At 44.8% G+C, this 25,697-nt stretch overlaps 2 protein-coding genes across 2 annotated transcripts in view; both read right to left on the bottom strand.

Moving 5' to 3' along the window:
* Positions 1-145: 145 nt before the first annotated feature.
* On the bottom strand, positions 146-22,864 carry LOC137544286 (olfactory receptor 11A1-like). Its single transcript, XM_068265344.1, has 4 exons — positions 22,743-22,864; positions 18,062-18,123; positions 12,345-12,349; positions 146-1,093 (listed from the first exon to the last, which is right to left on the bottom strand). Exons 1-4 carry the CDS (start codon positions 22,862-22,864, stop codon positions 146-148), a joined length of 1,137 nt encoding a protein of 378 aa, XP_068121445.1.
* A 606-nt stretch (positions 22,865-23,470) lies between these two features.
* Positions 23,471-25,697, bottom strand: part of LOC137544276 (olfactory receptor 10C1-like) — a 14,392-nt gene continuing 12,165 nt past the window's right edge. The window contains exon 2 of the mRNA XM_068265334.1: positions 23,471-24,421. Within this exon, the coding sequence (XP_068121435.1) occupies positions 23,471-24,421 (951 nt within the window). The remainder of the gene's footprint in view (positions 24,422-25,697) is intronic.

Raw genomic sequence — 25,697 nt, 5'->3', positions numbered from 1 at the left:
AGGTTTTAACTTGGTGTTTGATGCACACATTCCTCTGTTTCAAAATCTGTATTCATGTACCGGGCATGAAGATCACCTAAATAAAATAATAACTGTGATGATTTTTACTGCAATGTATAAAAAATTGTCCCTTTGAGAACATAGCTCAACAAAACAAATCTTGTCTGACAGAACTTATCATTGTTTGCAGAGCTTTCTTAATATCCTTATTCCTTAGAGTGTAAATAATGGGGTTTATCATGGGAGTCACTGCAAAGGACATGAAGGACATGGCTTTATAGACATACAGATATTGGCTACTTCTCGGCACTACATATAAGACAATGATGACACCAAAATATATGGACACCACCAGGAGATGGGAGCTGCAGGTGGAGAAGGCTTTCTGTCGTCCCGTTGATGACCGTATCCTGAGGATCTCCACTATGATAGCTGCGTATGACACAACAATTAAGCCAAATGGGACAACTGTTAGTATAGCGCTGACCCATAATGCAAATGAAACAAGAGGCATGATATTGGAGCACGCAAGAGATACTAAAGGTGTGAAATCACAGTAAAAATGATCAATGCTAAGAGGGCAGCAGAATTCGAGATGAATAACAAAGTAAAAGATTACTGTGCTAACTATGAGTGGAATTAACCAAAGAATAGATATTAAACAGAGACACAGCCTATTGTGCATGAGAACAGAATATCTCAGTGGTTGGCAAACAGCCAGATATCTGTCATAAGACATCAGCATAAGCAGAAGAACATCAACCATTGACACACATCCAGATATGGTCAACTGAACAGAGCAGCCAAGATGGTAGATGATGGCTCTCTCTGCTAGGATGTGGTGGAGCATCATTGGAACCAGGTCCGTAGTGTAGAAAACTTCACAAAAGAGCAAACTGCTGATTAAAATGTACATAGGAGAATGAAGACGAGGGCTTTTACTAACTAAAAAGATTATCAGGAGGTTCTCAATGGAAGCCAATGTGTAGAGGAGCAGTAACAGGAGAAAAAATGGAATTTTGTAGTCGCCGAGGTCTTCAAACCCAAGAATCAGGATCTCAGTATAAAATGTCTTGTTTTTCAGAGGTGTCATCTGTGGAAGAAGCAGAGAAAAGGTGCAGTTAGAGTTGGCAGGGGGAGAGGCACACAATAGAATGTGAATTTAGTCATTGTTCAACATGGGCCACCTACACTTTATTGATTAGGTTTTAGCTTCTTGTACACAAAAAGCTTATTGTCAGGAATAATAATCTTCAGACAATGGCCCTGGTAGTTTGAGTGGGTTCTCTCCAGACATGGAAGCAGTCATTGGTCTTCAACAGAGCATCCCACAAGTGTCATTGGTCCTAGTGAGCTGAGAATGCTAATGCTAATATCAAGTTATGGCCCCTGAGACTGTCCCACTGTGGAAGGAGAGATCAGAGAGACTGAATGTGGGTCATCTAAGGTTTGGGTAGAACAGGCAGAATGATAGGGCAGGCCAAAGTTGGGACTGGCAGCAAACTGGTGGAACCATAGATAAGGCCAAGATCAGGGCAAGCTTCATGAAAACTAGGTTGAAAAGTAAAGCATAAGTTAAAGAAGATAGCTATCCAACGGGCAAAGTCACAACACATCAGTGAGAAGAAAACATGGACACCACTAGATAGATGAAGAAATCAATAGAATTTATTGACAATATGATCACCGCATCATTTTAAGTATATTTATTGCAAAATGCAATGCATAAAATGTACATAGCAAATTAATGCAAATATATTATAAGGTGCATTAAAATATGGGAGGCTGAAATAGGGTTTTAAATTAACAAGGTATATTTTAACTAGTTCCCCTCCCCTGGTAGAGATGGCCCGAACGGTTCGTTCGGTGGGTTGTTTGCGCAGATATAAGCTGCCTGCAGAGGGACGCAAACACGTAGCGAGTTCGACCTGCCTCCTATACCTCATCATTGGGCTAAACTTTGACCTTCTACATCACAGTCATAAGACACATGGCAGCCAATCAGGCTGCACTTACCCACGGACCCCTGCCCCCCCTATAAAAACGCTGCAGCGTCAGCTATGTTCTCAGTCTGCTGATCTTGCTATAGTGAGAGGAAGGGAGAGACGTTGGAGAGATAGGGAAAGCGTTAGTTAGACTGTTGTTAGCTTGGTCCTTGCTGAAATTTGTTGCTGAAAGCACCCCAAAAATGCTCTTTTGAGGGCTAATATTCTTCTGCTGTGTTTTTTTTTTTTTTTTTTTTTTTGGTGTGTGGCACTACATACAGCCCTGTCTGTCACACCTGGCCCTTGCTGTGTACTGTGCCAGGCCCAGCACACTGTATTACCAGTGCATATCTTTCCACTGTATTTGGGATTGAACTTACTAAAGCATAGCTATCTTTGTGGGTGACACTGCATAGATACAGCACACAGTTCCCAGCTGGCATTTGTCATCCTCCACTGTCTGCCAGCACACTGTATTATATCCGTGCATATAATTCCGGCCGGCATCATGGTAGATCCATTCCGATCACTGTCACATTTTTCAGAGGAGTAATTAACATCCACTCCCCACAGCTCTCCTTCAAGCTTGCAATTTAACTGCAGCTAAATTTTCTGTGCGATGCTTCTCAGTTTTGTTGGATTAGAGATTGCTTTCACATTCACAACTTGAGAAGGCACAGGTGTTTGTATACAGCACAATGGCTTTATGGCACTGTACAGGTCAGCGCTCATCGGCAGGTATTAGCTCTAGAATTACCACAGTTATCAAAGTAACATATCAGAAAAAAAAAAAAACATTGTAGAATTTGGTAAACAACTCTTCCATTTTCAATTCATCAAAATAACCCATATTTTTCAATTTCAATTTTCATCATCATGACCTGCACTCTCGCCAACGTGAGCACGAGCACGGCCATCAGTACACAAACATTGCCCCCGAGAGGACTGACATTTTATGTCCTGGGGGTGTCAACTAATGACAACCCGTTGCGGCTGTTTGTGGCGGTGCGTTACACAGTGAGTTTGGTGTGTCAGTGTGAAGCAGTACACTACTTACACTACCTGATCCATGTATACACACGCAAGATGTTTTAAAGCACTTTATGCCTCCAATTTAGGAATGCAATGTGATTTCTGCCTTTTAGCGATTATAACCCTACTCTGCCTCAAATCCTTAATTTTCCCAGGGCGTGTATCCCACTCCGGCATGCCCCCCTCCAGGTGTTAGACCCCTTGGAACATCTTTTCCATCACTTTTGTGGCCAGAAATAGTCCCTGTATGTTTTAAAATTCGTCTGCCCATTGAAGTCTATGGTGGTTCGCCCGGCTCGCGTAAACTCAAACTTTTGCTAATGTTTGCGTTTGCGAACTCAAAATCTGATGTTCGGGCCACCTCTATCACCTGGGACAAGTATCTACGTCCCTGAAAATCTCACTTGAGCTCCCAGGAGCGTAGATCCTCGTCTGTTTGGTCCTGTTGTGCACGCACAAGCCCCCCCCCCCCTCCCCGCCCCAAACCCAATCTAACTATTTAAAGTTAAAATAATTGCTGTTGCAACCAGCAACAGCAATCATTCCATTGTAAATGACTGTAAATGTAATTGCCTGTTGGCTGGAACACAGACAATAACCAGACAATTAACAAAAAAAAAAAAACACACACACACACACATATATATATATATATATATATATATATATATATATATATATATATATATATATATATATATATATACACACACATTTCCCAGCGTACATCAAAAAAGGGCGTCGGGAAAAAAAGGCGCGTGGTGTACTGTAAACGATAAGCAGCATTATCGTTTATAAAAATATTGTGTAGAATTTCGTTTACAATTAGTGTTTTAAGAATTTATAAATCTTTAAATAATGTGTATGAAATCGGCAAAATTTAAAAACGTTAATCTTCCCTGTTTCTAAACTGAAACTTATAATTAAGTTTGTTAAAAAAACAGTATTATTTGTTTAAACATTATAATTATATATTGTTATGAATAATCTTGATTTATCGTTTATTATTATAATAAAATGTGAAAATATTGTTCATAATAATGATATTAATATAAGTACATTCATAATAACTGTTGATTAGTATTATTAAAATTGTACTAAAACTATACCTAACCCTACTCTCACACAGAACCCTCCCTGTACCTATCCCTAACCCCTAGACCCCCTGGTGGTGCCTAAACCTAAAACCCCCCTGGTGGTGCCTAAACCTAAGACCTCCCTGGTGGTGCCTAAACCTACGACCTCCCTGGTGGTTCCTAAACCTAAAATCCCCTGGTGGTGCCTAAACCTAAGACCTCCCTGATGGGGCCTAAACCTAAGACCCCCCTGGTGGTGCCTAAAACTAACCACCCCAAAGCCCTCCCTGTACCTATCCCTAACCCCTAGACCCCCCAGTGGTGCCTAAACTTAAGACCCCCCTGGTGGTGCCTAAACCTAAGACCCACCTGGTGGTGCCTAAACCTAAGACCCCCCTGGTGGTGCCTAAACCTAAGACCCCCCTGGTGGTGCCTAAACCTAAGACCCCCCTGGTGGTGCCTAAACCTAAGACCCCCTATGGATAATAATGTTTTACAAACATTAATAAATAAAAAATGTAAATAAAAAAAATTAAATAATATTTTTGGGTGGATAATAATGTTTTAGAAATGTTTTACAAATAGTGATTGTAAAAAATATATTGCAATTTACGTTACGTACTGATTGCTTTATTTTGTGAATAATAATATTTTACAAACCATAAGGATTAAAATGTTAAATAATGTTTTAATTAAACAGGATAAATATGTTTAGTACTTTTATAAACGTTATTCGTCACAGGCTCATTTTCTAAACGTAAATCATCACAAGCTCAGTTATAAAACATTAAAAATCTCCGGGCACCGTTTGTAAAACGTTATTTATCTCCGGCGCCCTTTTTCCCCTGTTCGGCGCCCATTAAACTATATTTATAATGGGAGTGAATGGGGCGCCCTTTTTGTCCACTTGTCTCATGCGCCCAAATCTGCTGCTTCCCATTTCCCATCCCTAATAGTTCATTATGCTCTCTCTCTCTCTGTCCCCATATAACACAATTGTAAAAAAATAAACAAACAAATGAAGTGTCAGAATTTAAAAGACAATACATAAACTGTTACATTAGAGACTTAGTATAACGCTGGGGGGTTATACTTTGACCACCCAGAGCAACAAGGCTAAGTAGCTGGATAATGGAAGAGGCTATACAGATGGACACAGGAGTAATGAACAGGGGAGCAAGATTGCCCAGAGCAACTGCAGCTCTGGGCCGCCTATCAGGCTAGATGCTACTGTATGTGATACAATACACAACAGACATAGTTGGTAACAGGCTTGGGTCATACATGATAGATCAGATGGCAGTAATATAGAAGGGCTAGGCAAATTCGTAGTCAAGAGGCAGGCAAGGGACAGAACACAAAACAATATACAATATTACAATAATACAAAACTGACTGACTAGAGTACTTATATAGCGTGCTGATGCGCAATATATGAAATGTAGCTCTCAAATAACTCACTAGCTAAAGCACAAGTAATGACTGTTCTGATAGGTGGGAGGGGTGGTCCAGATGGGAGGGATAGCTGATTGGCTGCCATGTGTTTACTGACTTTGGGGTGAGGGGGTACATTTTTGGCTCCATCACAATGTATAGGGGGCTGGTTGAACACGTGTTGTTCACCGGGAACTTTTCTCCAGCGAACAGTTCGGGCCATCTCTATTTGGCTGCAGTCGGGTCTGAGTAACATCAGAAACAAGTATGAAGCTAAATAGGGATGCTCAAATATGGATCTGGGAGATACCCGGATAGTTGCTATCCGGATCTCTCCCAGTAAACCTGGGAGGGACGGACTGAAGAAGACGTCAGACAGGTAAGCTTGACCTTCCCGCCCAGCCCCTCCCAGCCCGCACAGGTTTACTGGGAGAGATCCGGATAGCAACTATCCGGGTTTATCCCAAATTCGGATTTGAGAATCCTTACAGCTAAACTTGTTAGATCTGACAATAATGTCAGAAACACTTGTGTGCTTGCTCCCCTGTTGCACTCCCATGTATGGGAGCAATCTGCACTCATGAAGCTTTACTGCACAGAGCAGAATGCTCCCGGCTGTGGGAGCATGGGGGACATCCAGGCCACTCATGCACAGAAGAGCGCAGCCAGAGAGAATATAGAGAGAGATATCTACTGAACGTAGAGGCCGGAGAGGACGATGAGGGAGCCCACAGACCTCATGGGGCTGGAGGACTCCCCAGGTAAGTATAAGTATCGGTATTAAGCCCATCTCTGGTTCTCTTTAACCTTTTAGCAGCATTAAACGAGATACCTCATTTGAAGCTGCTTTTACACTGGCAGTCTCTGCCGGGATGACTTGTTTGGTTGCCTAGTGCAGCCATATAAATGTGTGGGAGTAAGAAGCTATATTCACCTGCTCCGAACAGCTCCTTCTCTTCCTCCACCGGTGGCTCTGTAGTTTCAGCAGGTCTTCTGGGTCCCAGTCACATCCGATCACATGATATGGCATGTGATCAGGACACCGTGTCAGCATTACAGCCCCACCCGGTGGTGGAAGAGACTCTTCCATCACCCCTCTTTACACCACCAATGGCGTTGTACTGCTGACACCGTTTCTTGGAATCCGATCACAAGTCGTATCATGTGATTGGAACCGTGGAGACCTGCCGCTTACTTTATTTGGTTGCTATGGGGTTAAGGTGGAATGTTTCCCATCAAGCTAAGTGGTGCTTCTTTCAAGTTTACTTCTCAATCACCTAATTATTATGTATTTATATTATTATTCATATATATATATATATATATATATATATATATATATATATATATATATATATATATATATATATATATATATACATGGTTAGGCAGGGAGGTATGGTTGATTTGAAATAACAGTTACACACTCTTTTTTCCACAAAACTTACATTTTATCTTTTCAATGTGTAGCTTGGATGTTGCCATTAGACAAATTGAAGAAAATCAAAAGAAAAAAAAATGAAAACATTGATTAAGTACGAAAAATAACATCTGTTAAATGGCGTCCATTTTTGTCCATACACTCCTGTAGACGTGTTGAAAAGTTGTCCATACTCTGAAGCATTTCACGTGGAACTGCTCGAATTTCTCATTTGTTTCGCTCAGAGCTTCAAGTGTACGTGGTTTGTCTATGTATACTGGTGCTTTGAGGTAGCCACATAAAAAATACAAGGTGACAGGGGAAATGATTCTGAAAACGTCTCTGTGTTTAAATGACAAAACGGCCCGTTTCAATAAAGGTGCTACACACAAACACACGATGCTCTATTGACCACGTCTCCATTGTTACTGAAATGGCGGCTCCTGATGGACAGATACCCCCACTCTTTATCCACCAAGGTTAATCCAGCCCTGTGTGGTGCCCCGTTCAAATCATCCATACCTCCCTGCCTAACCCTTTATATACAGTGTATATATACAGTGCTGTGCTTCCCATAATTATTCATACCCCTGGCAAATTTTGATTTGAATTTACTTTTATTCAACCAGCAAGTCATATTTTTGACGGGAAATGACATAGGTGTCTCCCAAAAGATAATAAGACAATGTACAAGAAGCATTATCGTGGAAAAAAAAACATTATTACATTTGAGCAAAAAGTTGTCCAGTCCAAAATTATTTATACCCTTCTCAATAATCAATAGAAAAGCCTTTATTGGCTATTACAGCAATCAAACACTTTCTATAATTGCAGACCAGCTTTTTGTATGTCTCCACAGGTAGTTTTGCCCATTCATTTTTAGCAATTAGCTCTAAATCTTTCAGGTTGGAGGGTCTTCATACCCTGATCTTTAGCTCCCTCCAAAGATTCTCAATTGGATTAAAGTCGGGACTCTGGCTGTGGCACTCCTAAATGTTAATGTTTTTGTCTGCTAACCATTTCTTTACCACGTTTGCTGTGTGTTTTGGGTCACTGTCGTGCTGAAATGTCCACCAGTGCCCAAGGCCAAGTTTCTCTGCAGACTGCCTGATGTTGTCGGTGAGAATCCTCATGCATTGCTCTTTTTTATGGTGCCATTTACTGTGATTAGTTTCCCTTGTCCATTTGCTTAAAAACACTCCCAAAGCATTAGGTTCCCACCACCATGTTTGACAATGGGGATGGTGTTCTTTGGGTTGAAGGTTTCTCCTTTTTTACACCAAATGAAGGAAACGTCAATGTGACCAAACAATTAAATTTTTATTTCATCTGACCATAACACTGAAGACCAGATGTCTTCTTCTTTGTCTAGATGAGCATTTACAAAGGCCAAGCAAGCTTTTGTGTGCCTTATCTGGAGAAGTGGCGTCCTCCTTGGTCTGCATCTGTGGAACCCAGCAGTGTGCAGCGTCCGTGGGATTGTCTGCCTTGAGACATTGCCACCACCAGAGCCCAGATTCACCAGGATGGCTTTGGTGATGATCCTTGGATTCTTTTTCACCTCTCTCACTATCCTCCTGGCCAGCACGGGTGTCACTTTTGGATTCCGACCACATCCTCTGAGATTTTACACAGTGTGGAACATCTTGTATTTTTTAATAATACTTTACACTGTAGCCTCTGGAACTTGAAAACATCTAGAAATGGCCTTGTAGCCCTTTCCTGACTTGTGCGCAGCTGTAGGTCATCACTGAGCTCCTTTGTCTTAGCCATGACTGTCCACAAACCAACTGCAAAGAGCTGCTGTTTTTTCACCTGTTGAGTTGATTTAAACAGCTGTTCCCAATTAATCGGGGTAATTAGGATGTTTTAGAATAGCTTGCACTATTTGGAATGGTATACAACTTTGGATTTTTCCCCACAGACTGTGACAGTTTCTGAAGGGTATGAATATTTTGCACTGGACACTTTTTGCTCAAATGTAAATAAAAGCTGAGGATTGTTTTTTTTTTCCCGATTATCTGATGGAAGAAACCTATGTAATTTCCAATCAAAAAATTACTTGCTGGTTAAATAAAAGTAACTTTAAAGAGAGTCTGAAGCCTAAAAAATGACCTGCTTTTAATAGGCAGACCACTTCAGCATTAATGGCATAGCTGAAACATCGCATTCCCGCAGCAAAACGAGGCCTTAATCACCCCAAAATCCCAGAGGCAAATTTCGGGGCTCCTCCTGGAAGAGGCAGAGCTGTGGACAATAGCTCTGCCTCTCTTTGCATCAATCCCCGCTGATCGCCGCCTCTCCCCGCCCCTCTCAGTCTGGCAGAGATCCGTGGAGATTGATGCGACTGGATACAGAGCTACAGCGCTAAGCTCTGCCTCCCCGGGCAGCAAAGCAACCTGGAAAATCGTGGATTTTTGCTCTGGTATTTGGGGTGATTAAGGCCTTGTTCTGCCGCAGGGATGCGGTGTTTCAGCTATGCCATTAACGCTGAAGAGGTCTGCCTATTAAAAACAGGTAAATATTTAGGCTTCAGACTCTTTAAGTCAAAATTTGCCAGTATATATATATATATATATATATATATATATATATATATATATATATATATATATATATATATATATATATAGCGTCATCATCTTCCATACAGCTTCCATACAGCTATACATAGTATAAATCAGACAATAGTATGGAGCATACCATACATACATCAGCTGTTTAACACACTGTACACTCAGGATGTCCATCAACATGAGTACAATTACATACATAGCCAGGGCCGGAGCTACCATAGGAAAAAATGGGCAATTGCCCCAGGGCCCCAGAGCCTGTAGGGTGTCCCTCCCCCATCTTAATTGTTGCTCCCCAGGGACTCTGCAGAGTCTGTTAAGTTGGGAGGTGATTGGGGGAGGGCCAGCAGCCAGCTCAGGGGCCCAGGAGGGAAATTTGGCTGCAACAAAGGGCCTCTAATGATGCTTTTTGGTCGGGGATGTCTGTTGGGGGAGCCCCCAGGCTAATCTTGCCCTAGGGCCCAATTGTTACTTGAACCGGCCCTGTACATAGCCCATGTGTGGTTTGAAACATTAGCAGTACTTTGACATATTCGTCTGATAAAGAATGACAGAAAGAGGAACCTCTAGGGGAAGGACCCTGCCCTATCAACATCTTTAGTAGCACTATAGCCGATGTGCTCTATGTCGCGTTCACTCGCGTTCCATGTCACCCCCATGCTTCCTCCTGCCGGGCCATTATTTAAAAGTAAATACATATGACAGCCTCCATATCCCGCTAACTTCAGCTGTGCTTTAACATCATTTTTCTACAGAAACCTCTCAGGTTTTTGAAGTTTAGTTCTAAATATATGTATTGGCTTGCATTAAGCTTTGTGCATTTCAGCAGAATGGGACTGAAGATAGAATTAAAATCGGAGCTTTGACTTTTGATTGTTGTGGTTTCAGTTATTAACTTTTGTACAAGTGAGTGAATTTTGGCCAATGAATAATAATAAGGCCAGGTAAGGAAAGGTAATCAGTTCTATTGGGAAGTGTTGCATCCTTTTCTGCTGGCTGCTGTATGTTTGTTATCTGGGGAGCTGGTAACTGAGCAGGGGCGTAACTAGAAACCACTAGGCCCCCCTGCAAAACTTTGGATGGGGCCTCCTCCCCAAGCATGCCCCCCAAGCATTTTTTATCAGTGGCTGAGCAGATGCAGTCATTAGAACAATTGTCCAGAAAGCAGAAAGCTTTGTCTCCCAGACTCCTAAAGCATCACTAAAGTACACAGCACTTGGGGAGGAGTAGAAAGCCTGGGGGTAGACCAGAACTGTACACAAGACCCTGCTGAACACTGAATAGGAATTAGGAACTGTCTACAAATCTTTGTCTGAAAAACTTTGTATGATTCTGTATCAGTGGCTGGGCAGATACAGTCATTAAAACAAGTGTGCAGGGAGCAGAAAGTTTTTTCTCTCTGAGCCCTTATTTGTCAGTCTCTCAGGACAGAGAAAAGAAACTTCTCCCCCCATGGGGCCCTCTGCGGCTTCTGGCCCCCCCCTGCGGATGCATCCCTTGTAGAGTCTATTGTTACGCCCCTGTAACTCAGCCACCTTATAGCTTAAAGGCAACCTGCAGTTAGAGGAATTAGGAAGCTGCCATATTCATTCTCTCAGGTACCTGAATTCTGTGCCAATGCTCTGTCTCTAATACTATAAAGTGTACCCGAGGTGACATGAGATAAACAAGCGTATGTACAGTGTAAAACATATTAATAACCAGTCTGTGTTTCTCTTTTTCTTTTTCTACCCGAAAGAGTTAATCTTCAGGCATGCAAGTGACAGTTTCTCTCTTGTCAGATTATAAGGAATTACAGCCAAAAAATGTTTTACATGCAGAGAAGAGCTTCTGAGAAAAATGGATAGATTAAAAAAAGGCCAGTAGTTCATACATTTTAGCTCTGTGACACTTAATAGACTGCCATTGTGCAGAGACAATAAAACATTCAATCTACTTTGTAAATGTTTAAACATAACACAAAACTGTGGAATATCTAATAGAAACAAAAACAAAAAAACACATTAGTAGCATAGATACAATTCTTTGTGCCTCATGTTTATTTTTACCTCGGGTTAACTTTAAAGAGAACCCGAGGTGGGTTGTAATAATCCTATTTGCACACAGAGGCTGGGTCTGCATATAATGCCCAGCCTCTGTTAATATACTGTCTCCCCCAGGCCCCCCTCCCCTGCGCTCTGCTGTGCCCCCAAAATAAACCTGCCGTGCTAGCAACACGCAGCGTATCATCAGCCGGCTATTTACATGTGCAGTGTCACTCTCCGCCGCTCCCCCGCCTTCTCTATATCTCCGGTCCCCACCGGCGTCCCTCCCCGCTGATTGGAGGGAAGGGACGCGGACAGGTTGCGGCGCAATACAGGCGGTGGGGGAGCGGCGAGAGTGACAGTGCACATGTACACAGCCTGCAGGCGACATGCTGTGTGTTGCTAGCATGGCGGTTTAGTTTGGGGGGCACAGCAGAGCACAGGGGGGAGACTGGAGGAGACAGTGTAGCAACAGAGGCTGGGCATTGTATGCAGAACCAGCCTCTGTGTGCAAATAGGATTATTACAACCCACCTCGGGTTCTCTTTAAGTCACTGGCCCGGAATGAGCATGCAGCTCAGATTCTGTGACTCCATTGGCTGCTTGTTGCAGGTGTGTGACTCAAACACAACTAAAGCCTAAAGCTCAGCATGGCAGCCAGGCAACTGGCATTGTTTATAAGGGAGTGAAGATGGCCACCTCCGTACCCCTCTCACTTCAGCTTCCATTTAAGACATGATGTGGTGTAATTTACAATCCCTTTTATGTCTGTCTTGTTATGCTGTGGTGATGTTGGTTACCTTGCCTGATGACAGAGAAATCATGAGACATCCCTGTATTGGTACAACACCTTCCCCCTCCGGGACATCCAAGCTGTTTCCAAAACTTGTTTTATTTTACAAACTTAAAAATAGGGATGTTGATTGGAAATATCAAATGCTGTAAAAATAGGCTGTATGTGATTCCTATCTGTAATGGAGACAGACAGATGATTTACAGTGATTGGCATAATAAGTGTCGGTAAATGAGACATGTGGGTCTTATATATGTTACTGTGTACACATCATCTAATATGCTGATTAATCCCATCGGGCCAATTATCCCGTCACCTGCTGTCCATGTCACAGATATGCTTGTTAAACTTATTAAAATGAGTGATGTAATGTACATGAGCGTATAATTCTATGTCGAGCACACAATTGTTTCATGATCCACACACTTTCAGGGCCCATTTTCATTCGCGAATGGGAGCCGAAGGGATGCAATTCGGCTATGCGTCACTTCCGCTCCCATTTGCGTCACTTCCGCACCCCCCAATGTGGAAGTGACTGGAGGAGGCTGGACATAGATGCAGGCGGATGCGGCCGTACAAGAATCTGTAGCATGCTGCAGATTATCTGATCTCTCTGCACCATGCCATATAACTGGCATGCAGTGGAAACTGTTCCATCGACATGCTTTGGTTTCCGTCCGGCCGCGGTGCAATCTGGCTATGTAGTTGCATTGCCCTGCATGTAATGGACACAGGCCCATAAAGTAAACCTAAAGTGAGAGGGATATGGACACTGCCATATTAATTTAATTTTAAATTTAAATTTTTAATACCACTTGTCTGGCAGCCGTGCTGATCCTCAGCCTCTAACACTTTTAGCCATAGACCCTGAACAAGCATGCAGATCAGGTGTTTCTCCCAGAAATATGACAAGTTTAGCTGCATGCTTGTTTCAGGTGTGTTATTCAGATATCGCTGGTGCCAGAATGATCAGTAGGACTGTCAGACAACTGGTATTTTTAAAAGGAAATAAATATGGCGGTCTCCATTTTCCTCTCACTTTAATTAAGCACACCTGAACTGTGATTAAAAAAAGTTGACTTTTTTTTACCTTGGGCTTCTTCTGTTGTGCCTCTGTCCCCCACAGGAAATCTCTGACAAGTTTTAGTTATGGGCTTCCGCATATGCACGTTCCCCTCCATGCGCCACCTCAATCACGCTCGTGTTGACTGGTGCTTCTGCATGGTCGCGGTACAAATCTTTTGCAAACCACACATACACAAAACACTCCCGGTGATGGGAGAGAGATTAAGGAGGCGCACGGACGGGACCACGCTTGTGCAGTAGCCCATGAATAAAACTTGCTGGAGATCGTTCTGAAGGGGACCGTGGCACAACACGGAGGGACCCAGGGGCGGACTGACCATTAGGGCACTCGGGCACGGACCGAGGGCCCGTGGTCAGGGGGGGCCCGCCACCCGCCAGAGAACCCTGAGCAGGAGGGGAGACAGCCAGTGAAGGAGGGCGATGGGCATAGCAGCAGAGAAGGGGGGAAGTCCCCCCCCCCTTCTCTCACCTTGGGGCCCCCCTTCCTGGCTCTCCTCCCTGTAATCTGCAAAGTGTTGCACAGCTGGAAGCGGCTGACAGCGGGCGGAGACTTACCGCTGTTCAGCCACCGGAGGGAGCGCTGATCTGTGTGCCGCTAGTCTGGGTTTCTCAAGCCCACACTAGTGGCACACAGATCAGCGTAAGTCTCCGCCCGCTGTCAGCCGCTTCCAGCTGTGCAACACTTTGCAGATTACGGAGAGGAGAGCCAGGAAGGGGGGCCCCAAGGTGAGAGAAGGGGGGGAAACTTCCCCCCTTCTCCACTGCTATGCCCATCGCCCTCCTTCACTGGCTGTCTCCCCTCCTGGAGACACCTACAAGCCTGGCTGCATATACTGGGGGCACTTACAGACCTGGCTATACTGTGGAGACCTATACACCTGGCTGCATATACTGGGGGCACCTATACACCTGGCTACATATACTGGGGAGACCTATACACCTGGCTGCATATACTGGGGAGACCTATACACCTGGCTGCATATACTGGGGGCACTTATACACCTGGCTGCATATACTGGGGAGACCTATACACCTGGCTGCATATACTGGGGAGACCTATACACCTGGCTGCATATACTGGGGGCACCTATACACCTGGCTGCATATACTGGGGGCACCTATACACCTGGCTATACTGGGGAGACCTATACACCTGGCTATACTGGGGAGACCTATACACCTGGCTGCATATACTGGGGGCACCTATACACCTGGCTGCATATACTGGGGAGACCTATACACCTTGCTACATATACTGGGGGCACCTATACACCTGGCTGCATATACTGGGGGCACCTATACACCTGGCTGCATATACTGGGGGCACCTATACACCTGACTACATATACTGGGGGCACTTATAGACCTAGCTACATATACTGGGGGCACCTATAGACCTGGCTGTATATACTGGGGGCACCTATAGACCTGGCTGTATATACTGGGGGCACCTATAGACCTGGCTGTATATACTGGGGACACCTATAGACCTGGCTATACTGGGGACACCTATACACCTGGCTACATATACTGGGGACACCTAAAGACCTGGCTATCTATACAGGAGACACCTATAGACCTGGCTATCTGTACTGGGGACACCTATAGGCCTGGCTACCTATTCTGGAGACACCTGTAGATCTGGCTACCTATACTGGGGACACCTATAGACCTGGCTATCTTAACTGGGGACATCTATAGACCTGGCTATCTTAAATGGGGACATCTATAGACCTGGTTATCTATTCTGGGGACACCTGTAGATTTGGCTACTTATACTGGGGACACCTATAGACCTGGATACCTGCACTGGGAAAACCTATAGACCTGGATACTTCCACTGGGGATACCTTTTGACCTGGTTACCTATACTGGGGGCACCTATTTTGGGGGAACTGCTGCCAGATTAACTATTTTTGGGGAACTCCTGCTGCCAGATTAAGTGTATTTTGAGAAACAGCTGCCAGATTATGTGTATTTTTGGGGAACCGCTGCCAGATTGTGTATAATGGGGGAGCTGCTGCTTCCAGATTCTGTGTATTTTGGGGGAACCACTGCTGCTACATGTATTTTTGGTGATCCGCTGCCAAATTATGTGTATTTGGGGGAACCGCTGCTGCCAGATAAAGTCTATTTTGGGGGAACGACTGCCATATTATCTGTATTTTGGAGGAACCTCTGCCAAATTGCATGGATTTTTGGTGAAACTGTCAGACTACATGTATTTTGGGGGGAAACACTATGGCAGAGTTCAAACTTCCCCTTTTTTTTGGCACAATATCACAATATACCATATTTACTGTTGACAATAAATTATTATATCTTAGTCTGTAAAAATATAACATGAAAGGTGGGAAACACTGGAATGGGGGCCCCATAATCTCCTATTGCCCGGGGGCCCCATGAGTTGTCAGTCCGCCCCTGGAGGGACCTGAAAGACTATGGGTAGCTGGAAGAAGCACCAGGTAAGGAAAAGTCAACTTTCTTATTAAAGTTCAGGTATCCTCTGTATGGCTGTGATGTGTCATGTGACCCATTGCCTGTCAGGTGACATACATCGGGAGCCGTACAGAGTAAGTAGCACAACATCTGTCAGCTATAAGAAGAGAAGAGGACAGTGCCCAGAGCTCTGATATGTGTTTTCACCTGCACACCGCTCTGCTTTAATGAGATAGAAGGAGAAAGGCACATCCACATGCCCCACCAACCATCCCCCGTAAGTGCTGTTTACTTGAGAGTGATGGTTCCTCAAGTTTCATGTAACCGGGACTTTACTGTATTGTGAAATATGTATCCGATTAGTAAAATTACTATTTCAGTAGTACACATATGGGTTTCAAGCTTGCTATCTTCTTGTAGTGGGAACTGGATAACATCAAGCAAGGGATTGGCTGGGGTGAGGTATGGTGGTGACCTCATGGCCCCTGAGTCATTATGATAGTCATGAAGACCCAGCAGGATCCCCGAATATGATGGCTAAAGGGAGCGAAGGCTGTGTGGAGTTGCTATTCTCCCATGAGAAGTCTCCATCGGTGATGGTTCAAGGAACAGTGGCTAGATATAGCAAGTACAGGAGTAACCTGGGGTGGACCTAAACAAGCACCACTGCCTTGAAAGTCGAATTCCAAAGGCTTTCATCCTTGTTTATGCATAAAAGATGTCATAATGTTACATAGGAATCTCCACAGCATAACACAGAGAACCAATAAGTTGAAAATTCAGAAGATCCTTGAGAAATTTTTAAAAACAGAAGAGGTGCAAATTTCGGCAGAGACCATCACCTTGTTTACTTCAGGCAGCAGAATATGCAATTAACTTTTTCTCCTGACTTATCTCATAAGAGATAATTTTCATGTTCTCTTTAACCATTCCTGCCGCCTGGATGTGATTGTCACGTCCAGGCAGCTGCTGCTGTGCTGTTCCGCGCGTCTGCGCGCTCCCGCGCGCTCTCGGATGTGCATGTGCCGGCTCCCGTTAGCCCAGAGATCAATGAATGAGAACATACTTCCCATTCATTGATCTAAGTCCCCGGCAGAAAAACCGACGGCTTCTTATCAGAGGCCATGGTCTTTCTGCGCAAAAAAAGTTTTCCGTCCTCCTTGTGCTTCCTGGAAGCGAGAGCGTTCGCTTCCAGGACTAAATAAATATTTTTTGACTGTGGCCATATTGTGGCCAAATAGTAAAACTACATCCACATACATACTAAGGTAATTAGTGGGTGTTTAGGGTAGAGAACAGATGTAAACACTGCACTTGGGAGGTGATCTGATGTCGGATCTGCGGGCGATCTATTGGTGTGGGTGGGTGATCAGATTGCCCGCAAGGGGCAGGTTAGGGGCTGATTGATCGGTGGCAGTGACAGGGGGTGATTGATGGGTGATTGACAGGTGATTGACAGGTGATTGGCAGGTGATCAGGGGGGATAGATGCATACAGTACACAGGGGGGGGGTATGGGGGGGGGTCTGGGGAGAATCTGAGGGGTGGGGGGATGATCAGGAGGGAGCAGGGGGCAGTTTAGGGTTAAAAAAAATAGCGTTGACAGATAGTGACAGGGAGTGATTGATGGGTGATTAGGGGGGTGATTGGGTGCTAACAGTGGTCTGGGGGGTGGGCAGGGGTGGGTCTGCGGGGTGCTGTGGGCGATCAGGGGGCAGGGGGGGGGGAAATCAGTGTGTTCGGGTGCAGACTAGGGTGGCTGCAGCCTGCTCTGGTGGTCCCTCGGACACTGGGACCACCAGGGCAGGAGGCAGCCAGTATAATAGGCTTTGTATACATTACAAAGCCTATTATACACTGTACGTGCAGCGATCCGGGTACTAGTAACCCGCCGGCGCTTCTGAATGGCCGGCGGGTTACAGCGCGAGGGGGCGGAGCCAGTCACCGGCGGCTGATCGCGTCACGAATGACGCGATCGCCGCATAACCACGCCTGCCGCCGCCGATGGGCGTATTGCGGTCGTTTAGGTCCAGTCTTTGCCGCCGCCCATCCCATCGGCTGGGGGCGGTCGGAAAGTGGTTAAGCCACCACCAAGAGAAAAAAAAATACTATGAATAATTTTGGCAGTATTTTCTCACCTACTTTTTGGTACTTTTTAAAGGGACCATGAGCAGGTGATAAAAACTAAATTTACACTTACCTGTGGCTTCCTTCAGCCCACCGTAGGCCGTGAGGTCCCCCGGCGTCCTTCTGGCTTCTTCCCTGGTCCCAGATAAGGTTACAGGACGACTTCAGCCTGAAGTCATAAGGTCTGCTTACCGCTTCTGTGTATAGCGCCATTACGCCAGCTGGCTACTCGTCATCATCACACCAGCTAGCGTGAGAGTCCTGCTCATGTGCGGTTCAATCTTAGAGAACCTAGCGTGAGCAGGAATCTCACGCTGGCCGGCATGATGACGAGTAGCCGGCCGGCGTAATGACGCTATACACGGAAGCGGTAAGCAGACCTTACGACTTCAGGCTGAAGTCGTCCTGTAACCGGATCCGGGACCAGGGAGGGAGCCAGAAGGATGCCGGGGGACCTCGCGGCCTACGGTGGGCTTGAGGGTTTTTTTTTTAAGATGAAAATGTTCTCATAGGAGAAAACAGACGATAAAAAAAATGAATTAGATCACACCCAATTTCCCATATGCAAGCTGATATTTCCACACCTTGGCCTATATGCAATTCACTGTTTCTCTTGTCTTTTTTCCTAGGAGATAACTTTTCATCTTCAATTTAACTTAACTTTTTAGCACTTTGCAATGGAAAAAAGTACCAAAAAGTGGGTGAAAAAGTCCTGACAAAATTGTTTTCAGCATTTGTTTGCTTGCTGGTGGTGTAAAGGGTATTTTATTCACAAGTTGTGAAAATATCACCTAGTGGAAAACTCAGGTGAAAAAGTGAATTGCATACAGGCCCTTGTCAATAAAATGCCTTCCTGAATCCATCCCAAGCAAGAGCAAAGACCGCAATGGGGCAATTACCCCCCACAAAAAATGTGGCAATCGCCCAACAAATAAAATGCGACAAGCACTCCTCACACTAACGGCTTGATTCACTAACGTGTGATAACTGCTATCACAGCAGTTATCACGCGAGCTGCCACGCGTAAAGGTTTGCGCACGAACAGCGTTACTTCGCATGATAAGCGAAGGTTTTCGCGCGATCACGTGCACATTACATGTGAAAAGCGCACGTGATCGCATGAAAAACCTATGCTTATCACACGAAGTAACGATGTTCACGCACAAACCTTTACGCATGGCAGCTCGCGTGATAACTGCTGTGATAGCAGTTATCACACGTTAGTGAATCAAGCCCTAAATGCAGGAATCACCCCGCTCATGTATTACTTAAAGGGACACTTAAGTCAAACAAAAAAAATGAGTTTTACTCACCTAGGGCTTCCAATAGCCCCCTGCAGCTGTCCGGTGCCCTCGCCGTCTCCTTCCGATCCTCCTGGCCCTGCCGGCAGCCACTTCCTGTTTCGGTGACAGGAGCTGACAGGCTGGGGACGCGAGTGATTCTTCGCGTTCCCAGACACATTAGCACCCTCTATGCTGCTATATGGTATATGATATATGCTATAGCAGCATAGATGGCGCTATTGTGGCCAGGAACGCGAAGAATCACTCGCGTCCCCAGCCTGTCAGCTCCTGTCACCGAAACAGGAAGTGGCTGCCGGCGGGGCCAGGAGGATCGGAGGGAGACGGCGAGGGCACCGGACAGTTGCAGGGGGCTATTGGAAGCCCCAAGTGAGTAAAACTCATTTTTTTTTGTTTGACTTAAGTGTCCCTTTAAATCACTCTAAAAATAAAATGCAGCAATTACCCCACATAGAGAAAGGCAACAATTACATAACATGACAAAATGCAACAATTACCCCACAGGGAAATTTCCCCCACTCTGATCCTCCCTAACTTGAACTATAAACAAGTGGGCAAGCCCCACGAAATCCTGTATAATAATCTTCAAGTGTCCCTGCGTCATGATTTATCCCTGTGTCCGTGTTAAAACCTAACTGCGCATGTACGCGCAAGTTCAGCCGGCTCACTCTGGGCTGTCCCTGTGGTTGCTAGGGCAACAGGGACGCACAGCGCAGAGTTAGGAGTATGACGCGGGGAAGGAGGAGGAGGACGACGGGGCCAGGGGGCAGGTGTGTGCGCGGACGTGCGCAAGAATGTTCGCGCACCACTTTTTAGATGCTGGCCAGAGCCTAGCACCTGTTTTTAAACGGGCCTTAGGCCTAGTTATACGATAAAATGTTGATGAAGCTGCTGATGAATGATATGTATTATATTCTCGGCACTCATTCAATCAGAAAGTCCGCTCCAAACGTAGGCAACCTGCAGACACCTGTGCTCAATAAAAACAGGTGGCTGCCACCAAAAAATCAAACAGAAGGTAAATCTCTCTGTCAAACAAATCAAAGTTTAATATAGCCTATAGTGAAGTAAGCTGGTATCCTATGTGCGAGGCAATCTTACCAGTGCATAGTGAATAAAGGTCTATGTAGCTTCACTAAGTACCGGCAGAAAACAAAGTACACCAGCATATTAGTTCAGAAACCTTTATTACAACTAGAAAATTTGTACAGTGTTAGATTTCTGTATTAAAATTTGGATCGAAATTTGTGTGGGTGTTATCCTTGGTACTCAGGGCTGGATTTCTAGAAAGGCCTCAAAGGTCATGGCCTAGGGCGCTGAAAAAACAATAGGGGAGCAGGACTTGGGGAGAGATAAGATGCCACATGTCAAAATAAATCATCTATCCTGCTCCAAAACTGCCCCGGCTTTGCTGCACACACAGTCTGAAGTCCAGAGCTCCATGCATCTTCCGTACTTCCTGGTGTGTGAGGAGACAGCGCCATCTCCTGATGATCCAGGAACATACAAGCTTCAGTTTAGTGCCAGGGTTTTAGAGAAGAATATCTGATCTGGTAAGGTTTATATTCACGGGACAGCAATACAACTCAAGCTGTGCTGAACAGTACAGTATAATGACATTCCATTTTCTCTCTCCCCTGGACTCTAAATCAGGTTAGCACTGCTCAGCAAGATTCCGGATATCCGGGTAACCCGGATATCCAACCATTTTTCAGCTATCCAATTTAGATTCTGGATTTCTCTAGAAATCCAGATAGCTATCTGCGAATATTTGGGCGCATAGCGCAGATATTGCGGATATCCGGATCCGAAATACTGTAACTAAGGAGATGACATCCTGGAGCCAATCAAAGGGCTCCCAGCAGAAGCCCTAGCAACCAATCACAGAGGGGAACCCTGGCCAGCCCCACCTGACCTCATTGAGACAATCAGAGGGCTCCCAGCCTAAACCCTGCCACCCAATCACAGAAAGGAACACTGGCCTGCCCCCCTGTATAATAAGGAGGGCTGCCATGATGAGACATATTGTCCTTTGCTTGCTGAATGCTCACTGAGAGACATGCTCCAGTGCTGCTGCCCTACCAAGGGATGTACACAGTATAAACCTAAAGCTGTTCAGTGATTAACCCCTTCACTATCACTACACTATTGTTAAATCGTTAATTAGCTTGATTGATGTCATTGTATGACAGTCAGAGTGTGTGCTCCAGTGCTGCTGGCCTAACAAGGGCTGTACACAGTCAGTGATAAGCTGTTCAGTGATTAACCCCTTCACTATCACTACACTATTGTTAAATCATGAATTAGCTTGATGTCATTTGTGTGACAGTCAGAGTGTGTGCTGTGCTGCAGGCAGCTGCTATGTGTCTGTGTGTGCTGTGCACAGACCAGGCCAGCTGCTGCCTGCTGGCCAGCTATTAGCCTTAGGTATAGGTTAGGTTAGAGATTAGGGAATAGGATTACTGTGTTATTAGGTAGTTAGTACTGTAGTACTGCAGTCAGTGCTAGTAGTTGTTAGAGTAGTAGTAGTAATATGTTAGCTTTCTACAGAACTGCTGTGCTGTGAGCAGTGTCAGTGTGACAGTTAGTGTGCACTAGTGTCTTCTCCTCTGCTGTCTGAGTGTCACTTGGCACATGGCACTTGGCACGTGTCATGTGGCACATGACACATGCCCAGTGCCACGTGACACATGCCCAGTGCCACGTGACACGTGCCTGGTGAGTTTTAAGTTCCCCGTTTGCCACCCACTTGTGACTCTGCAGGGAGGGAGCGGGGAAGGAGGGGGCAATTTAAGGAATGCGGCCTCACTGTCCGCAGCATGTGGCCCAGGCCACAAAAAGTACGCCCAGCCGTGAACTAGGAACTAATCAACACTTAGGCCGATCAGTCAACTATTCTAGCAAGGTCTAAGTGCAGGAGGAGTTCTTAAGTAGGCAGTCCATGCCTGTTGTATAATTAATCCCCAAATGAATGGGTAGAGAGAGGCAAGTTCATAAAGGTCCAGATCCCACCTGCAGCAGAACAGAGATTGCAAGCTTTGTTTATAGGCGGAAGAAGGTGGTCCGACACTACTTAAATGTACATTACCACCAGCAAGTAACACATTTCTCCTGATGCTGTATCCATGAGCAGGAGTTTACATAAAATGATTCAGGGTCAAATTCCTGCCAGTGGCAATAAATAACAAAGTACAGTATTGTTTAAAATATGGTTAGTCACACCTAACTCAACAGTCTACAGTTTGAAAGTAAACCTGTGAGGATTTAGTAGCAAAAAATGGGATTCGCCAGAGGCTTACACATCATCCTTCGCCAGGCCGCTCCGGTGCTCCAGCGCTCCAGAGACCCTCAAAGCTCGAAGGCGAACAGCCACACTGCCCCTGTACAGTAGCACGGACCCACATAGGCTTTATAGGGAAGATCCGCGCTGCTAAAAAAAAAAATTGCACTCACCTGGGGCTTCTTTCAGCTCCTGGCAGTCGATCGGTGCCCTCGGCACAGCTCCACTCCCTCTGGGCGTCCAGCGGTGAAGAAGCCGACCTCGCCAGGTCGGTCGGCTTCCGGGTCAGCGTCATGTACGTTCCACGCCGGGGGGTCACGTGGTGTACGTGACGTCATCAGGTCTCTACTGCGCAGGCACAGTAGTTCTGCACCTGCGCAGTTGAGAACCGATGACGTCACTACACCACGTGACCCCCCCGGCGTGGAGCGCACAGAAGCCGACCACAGAAGCTTCTTCCCCGCTGGACGCCCGGAGGGAGAGGAGCTGCGCCGAGGGCACCGATCAACTGCCAGGAGCTGGAAGAAGCCCCAGGTGAGTGCAGTTTTTTTTTTTTAGCAGCGTGAACCTTCCCTTTAATGGAAAAAGCCAAGCTCGATCAGGTCCGTGCTACTGTGCAGGTGCAGATGGTTCGCACATGTGCTGTAGCTCGGACCCGATTGAGCCCGAGTGTGTCAATGCTACTGCACATGCGTGAGCAGTCGACAAAGGATAAGTGCTGGAATGGCCTGGTGATGGTAGACAGGGGAAGCCTCTGGAAAAGAACAATAAAAGCATATAGAAAGATCTTAGATCTCCTCTGCCAAACATGTTTATGTCCAAGCCAGTCGAGGTAAGGCATGGACTTCAACTATGTCTTAATTTTCAACTGGTTGCCACCCTCTTTTACTAAAATACTTGTCTATTGTAAATGTATTTTGGCTTTCATTTCACTTATTGTTGTTTGCAGAGCTTTCTTAATATCTTGATTCCTTAAAGTATAAATAATTGGGTTTATCATGGGAGTCACTGCAAAGGACATGAAGGACATGGCTTTATAGACATAAAGATATTGGCTACTTCTCGGCACCACATATAAGACAATAATGATGCCAAAATATATGGACACCACCAGGAGATGGGAGCTGCAGGTGGAGAAGGCTTTCTGTCGTCCTGTTGATGACCGTATCCTGAGGATCTCCACTATGATAGCTGTGTATGACACAACAATTAAGCCAAATGGGACAACTGTTAGTATAGCGCTGACCCATAATGCAAATGAAATAAGAGGAGTGATGTCGGAGCACGCAAGAGATACTAAAGGTGTAAAGTCGCAATAAAAGTGATCAATGCTAAGAGGGCAGCAGAACTCTAGATGAATTACAAAGTAAAATATTACAATATTAAGCATGATGGTAATTGCCCAAAGAACAGTTACTAAACATACACACAGTCTATTGTGCATAAGGGCAGAATATCTCAGTGGTTGGCAAACAGCTAGATATCTGTCATAGGACATCAGTGTCAACAGAAGAGCATCAACAATTGACACACATCCAGATATGGTCAACTGAACAGAGCAGCCAAGGTGGTAGATGAACGCTCGCTCTGCTAGGATGTGGTGGAGCATCAATGGAACCAGGTCCGTAGTGTAGACAATTTCACAAAATAGCAAATTGCTGATTAAAATGTACATTGGTGAATGAAGATGAGGGCTTCTACTAACTAAAAAGATGATCAGGAGGTTCTCAGCGGAGGCAGATGTGTAGAGGAGCAGTAGGAGGAGGAAAAGAGGAATCCTGTAGTTGCCAAGGCCTTCAAAGCCAAGAATCAGGATCTCAGCATCAGATGTTTGGTTCTTCTGAAGTATCATCTGGAAAAGATAAAAGAAAAAGCAAGTATAATATACTGACTATGCCAAAGAGTCTGCTTTTGATGATGCAATAAGAGTTGGTGTTAGGAAATGTTAAATACAGAATTTTGCAGCTTGAGTAGTGCTATTATTGGGCCATCTTATAGCTATTGTGTGTCTAATAGTCCAAAAAATACAGGAATTATTATTGTGAATATAATTTTGTACATATAATGATTGTGTGCACTTTACTACCTAGACTTTGTATTACACATGGATTATATCGATCTTGCACTTTAATTATTAACCACTTTACCCCCTGCGGTACGAATTTCTCCGTCCCTTTTTTCCCTCCTAAAAAACCAAGGGATGGAGGAATCCGTACCTTCCGCGCTACCGCCGCTGTCCACGCTACCGCCGCTCGTGCGCGTGCTCCCGCCGCTCGTGCATGCCGCCGCCCGCTCGCCTGGAGATCAATGAACGGGAAAATCCATTCCCGTTCGTTGATCTAAGCCCCCATAATGATCTGCTGCTTCTTTGAAAAACAGCGTGATCATTGTTATTTTCCCAGCTTCGTAGTGCTTCCTGTAAGTGTCCTTCCGGACGCTTACAGGTCGCATGAACACAAATTCACAAATTCACAATCTTGTGGCCAAATAGTAAAACTACACCCTAAAGCATTTTACATATACAAAAACATTAGTTTTACACAATAAATTAACTCATTACCTCCCACACTCCCCAATTTTTTTTTTTTTTTTGTAATTAAAAAAAAAATACAATAAAAAAAAACATAAATAGTTACCTTAGGGACTGAACTTTTTAGATATTTATGCCAAGAGGGTATAACACTGTTGCTTTATAAGCTATGGGCTTGTAATTAGGGATGGATGCAAAACTGAAAAAAATGCACCTTTATTTCCTATTAAAATATTGGTGCCAAACATTGTGATAGGGACATAATTTAAACGGTTTTATAACTGGGACAAATAGGCAAATACATTTCATGAGTTTTAATTACAGTAGCATGCATTATTTAAAAACTATAATGGCCAAAAATTGAAACATAATATTTTTTTCCCACATGTTTTCCTATTTTTCCATTAAAACACATTTAGAATAAAATAATTCTTGGCATAATGTCCCACCTAAATAAAGCCTAATTGGTGGTGAAAAAAACAAGATATAGTTCATTTAATTGTGATAAGTAATGATAAAGTTATAGACGAATGAATGGAAGGAGCGCTGAAAGGTGAAAATTGCTCTGGTGCTCAAGGGGTAAAACCCCTCAGTGGTG

This window comes from Hyperolius riggenbachi, chromosome 1, assembly GCF_040937935.1.
Source record: "Hyperolius riggenbachi isolate aHypRig1 chromosome 1, aHypRig1.pri, whole genome shotgun sequence".
NCBI classification, from domain to species: Eukaryota; Metazoa; Chordata; class Amphibia; order Anura; family Hyperoliidae; genus Hyperolius; species Hyperolius riggenbachi.
This window is presented reverse-complemented; position numbering and strand designations above follow the sequence as displayed.

Excerpts from the sequence above, each read along its gene's own strand:
- LOC137544286 (XM_068265344.1), bottom strand. The coding sequence starts at position 22,864 with ATGACGCTGACCCGGAAGCCGACCGACCTGGCGAGGTCGGCTTCTTCA. Across the intron at positions 18,124-22,742 it reads GGAGCTGAAAGAAGCCCCAG|GGAAGAAGCCAGAAGGACGC; the intron begins GTGAGTGCAATT and ends ATCTGGGACCAG.